Source organism: Lynx rufus, unplaced genomic scaffold (genome assembly GCF_022079265.1).
Source record: "Lynx rufus isolate CCGP_SWC_20201006 ecotype Redwood Valley unplaced genomic scaffold, mLynRuf1.p SCAF_10, whole genome shotgun sequence".
Classification (NCBI taxonomy): Eukaryota; Metazoa; Chordata; class Mammalia; order Carnivora; family Felidae; genus Lynx; species Lynx rufus.
In genome coordinates, this window is record NW_025814824.1 from 81,595,348 (window position 1) to 81,599,216 (window position 3,869).

The 3,869-nt window shown below is 41.5% G+C and overlaps 1 protein-coding gene across 1 annotated transcript; it reads left to right on the forward strand.

Annotated features, from left to right (window-relative positions):
- The first annotated feature begins 759 nt into the window (after positions 1-759).
- LOC124526695 (olfactory receptor 1J4-like) lies at positions 760-1,769 on the forward strand. The gene is given in 2 exon segments (XM_047099823.1): positions 760-778; positions 781-1,769. Coding segments are annotated over 2 exon segments (1,008 nt in total).
- The last annotated feature ends 2,100 nt before the right edge of the window (positions 1,770-3,869 follow it).

Sequence of the window (3,869 nt, forward strand, 5' to 3'; positions counted from 1 at the left end):
TATTTTTAGAGGGAAAGGGAGAGTGCCTGGGCAGAGGGAGAGAGAGAGAAATCTTAAGCAGGCTGCATGCTCAGTGCAGATCCCGACGTAGGGCTTGGTCCCATGACCCTAGGATCCTGACCTGAGCCGAAATCAAGAGTTGGATGTTCAACCGACTGAGCCAGCCAGGTGCCCCTCTTTTCACTCTTAAAGCATGCTGGCTTGGATAAGATAATATAGGGTCATCATATGTATGAGTATAATTAGGCAATCAAGCACGTGGCTGGGGTAATTTTGAAGCCCTGAAACAATTCCAAACATGGACTAGAATATTCTGCCAAATGAATGAAGGGCAGGAACAGCAGAATGCTGAAGAGTAGGATCTCTGATTATGGTGACAAAGAGAAAGTCCCCAGGGTCATTCAGGGAGTAAATTATTGAGGTTAGAGTCCAATTCAAGATTTTTAGCTACAGGGCCCTAGCGCCTGATCAGTACTCTATATTGTGCTCAATAATTGTGAGCTCTAAGGAGGAAGAGGATTGCATATTTTATTTTCTGTTTTATTCTCAGTGCCAAGAAAGTATCTGGAACATGGTCAAGTAAGTAAAGAAATTTATGCTGGCCTCCTTTGAAGGAAATCTTGTTTGCTGTTGGAAATCCGATGTACTCTGTGACCACAATGGGGCAGATGGAAGATTCAGACAGCAAAATGTGTGGTGTGTCTGAATTTTGATACCGTTTCCAGGAGAAACAGCATGTGGTGTAATGTACACATAGTGATGATAACTACCATATCTCAGTCCTGACACTCCCTACTCCTTCCATCCCCAGCAGAGATAAGAACAACATGAGGCCTAAGAACCAGAGCAGCATGTCCGAGTTCCTCCTCCTGGGGCTCCCCATCCGGCCAGAGCAGCAGGGCATGTTCTTCACCCTGTTCCTGGGCATGTACCTGACCACGGTGCTGGGGAACCTGCTCATCATCCTGCTCATCAGGCTGGACTCTCGCCTCCACACACCCATGTACTTCTTCCTCAGCCACTTGGCCTTCTCTGATATCTCTTTCTCATCTGTCACCGTCCCAAAGATGCTGATGAACATGCAGACTCAGCACTTATCCATCCCCTATGTGGCATGCATTTCCCAGATGTATTTTTTCATATTTTTTGTCTGTCTTGACAATTTCCTTCTTGCAGTGATGGCATATGACAGGTATGTGGCCATCTGTCAACCACTCCACTACACCACTGTCATGAGGGAGGAGCTGTGTATCTTACTGGTGGCTGGATCCTGGTTCTTCTCGTGTGCCCATGCCCTATTGCATACTCTCCTTCTGTCCCGCCTGTCCTTCTGTGCTGACAATACCATCCCTCATTTCTTTTGTGATCTCACTGCCCTTTTGAAGTTGATCTGCTCAGACACCTCCCTCAATGAGCTAGTTATCTTCACCGAGGGGGGAGTGTTTGCCTTCCTGCCATTGTGTGCTATTTTCGGCTCTTATATTCGCATTGGGGCCACCATCCTAGGCGTTCCCTCCATCAAGAGGATCTGCAAAGGCTTGTCCACCTGTGGCTCCCACCTCCTTGTGGTGTTTTTGTACTATGGGACTCTTGCAATGATTTACTTCATTCCTTCATCAAACAATTCCGAAGTCAAAGATATAATTGCTTCCGTTATATATACAGTGGTGACACCCATGTTAAACCCCTTTATCTATAGCCTGAGGAACAGGGACATGAAACTGGCTCTGGGGATACTTTATAGGAGGAAAATTATTCTTTCTAAGTAACAGTTACTCACTCATATTCTTAATTTTCCTAGTGATGTTTCTAGAGACACCTCCTTGAAAAATTGTGTAGGTGACTGTTGTAGATAGCAAAAATGGCCAAATTACTTCACTGCCCCTCTTATAAATGTGGTTTGTTTCCTTACCCACTGAAGCGAGACAGGACTTCTGACTGACTTTGACTAATAGATTCAGTGAAAGTGGTGTGAGATTTCCAAGCCTATGTACACTCTGTTCCTTCTCCTCTTGGAACCTTGAGACCACCATGTGAAATAGTCCAAGCTAGGGTGTGTGAAGATGGGGGCCATGTGAGGGAGAACCAAGATGATCCAGCTAAGAATCAACCAGCTCCCTGGTGACTTGGTAGGTGACAGCAGAAGCATGAGTGAGCCCTTGTTGTGATCAGTTGAACAAACCCAGATGAGAAGCCCTATCCAGCTAGCACATTCCCTGCTCAAATTGCAAGTGCATGGAATTGTCATATAAACAAGTGGTTGTTGTTAAGCCACTAAATTTGGGGATGGTTTGTTATGCAGCAAAAGCTAACTGATACATTGACTGCCTTTGTTTCCTTGTTTTCCTTGATTTCAATGGTCTCTCCCCCCTTTTTGGATCCCTACTTGGATTGTATTCCCTGCCTATTTTTCAGGTTATGATCTCCATAACCTATTGCCTTAGCCTTAGGTATCTTTTCTTGTCCTCATTATTCTCCCATAAGCATTGGTATATGGCATTATCAGCAACTCTCATTTTTGTCAAGTCAACATTTTAAGGTATGGCCTTATCTATCTGAAGAGAAATAAATGAATTGCTGTGATATCAAAACACATGAACTTCTTTTTCTGAAGGAAGGTTACACGTTCTGTTTCTTCTTGAAGAGAAACAATCTTAGACTAAGATTTGTGGTCTAAATTATATTGCATTTTGTGTAAGTTATACCTTCTGACCCCTTAACTTACTGATGCCAAGTTAAAGAGATAAAAATTCTCAAATGTGAGGGGCGCCTAGGTGGCTCAGTTAAGTGTCTGATTCTTGATTTCAGCTCAGGTTACAATCTCATGGTTTGTGAGTTTGAGTCCCACATTGGGCTCTTCGCTGACAGTGTGGAGCCTCCTTGGGATTCTCTCTCTCTCTCTCTCTCTCTCTCTCTCTCTCTCTCTCTCCCTTGCTCCCTAACCCTCCCTGTACTCTCTTTCTCAACAAATTAATAAACTATTGGGGCACCTGGGTGGCTCAGTCGGTTAAGCGTCCGACTTCAGCTCAGGTCACGATCTCGCGGTTGGTGAATTCGAGCCTTGTGTCTGGCTCTGGGCTGATGGCTCATACCCTGGAGCCTGCTTCCGATTCTGTGTCTCCCTCTCTCTCTGCCCCTCCCCCATTCATGCTCTGTCTCCCTCTGTCTCAAAAATAAATAAACATTAAAAAATTTTTTTCTAAAAATTAAAAAAAAATTAATAAACTATAAAAAGTTTTTAAAAGAGGACTTCTTAAATGTGATATGCTACTTGTTTATAGAACAAAACTAATATCTGGGCCATTATAGCTGAGTTAGTATTAAGGTTTGTGCAGTATATTTTTGATAAACAAAAAGGCATAAAAATAGTTAATATGACACTGAATAATGAATAGAATTATTGAATCACTATATTGAACACCTGAAACTAAGATAACATTGTATGTTAACTATACTGTAATTAAAACTAAAAATGGTAAATAAATGCTATTGTTTGTATAAAAAATGACTAATATGAAATTTAATGATAATTCATAGTGTGTATAAATTTATGTAAATGAGATAACAATAAACAATTTAGTGTTTTTGTCCTTTTGTCTATCATGTCTATAGTTATAAAAAGTAAGTATTGCTCTAAGTGTTTAAAGTAAAGAAGTTGAGACTGCATTTGTAATATATTTGCTAGTTACATATTGTGTCTAAAAGTAAAACATTTGCAAATATGCTGGCTTTAGTATCCTTAAGTTAGTTTTTGCCTGTGCCAAAAACTCAGCAGAGAGGCACAGTGCATTAAATCTCATTCCCAAATTCTCTAAACCAATGTAGGATGTATTTTTTTTTAACTGGAAGTTTCTTTGTGGGGACAGCTT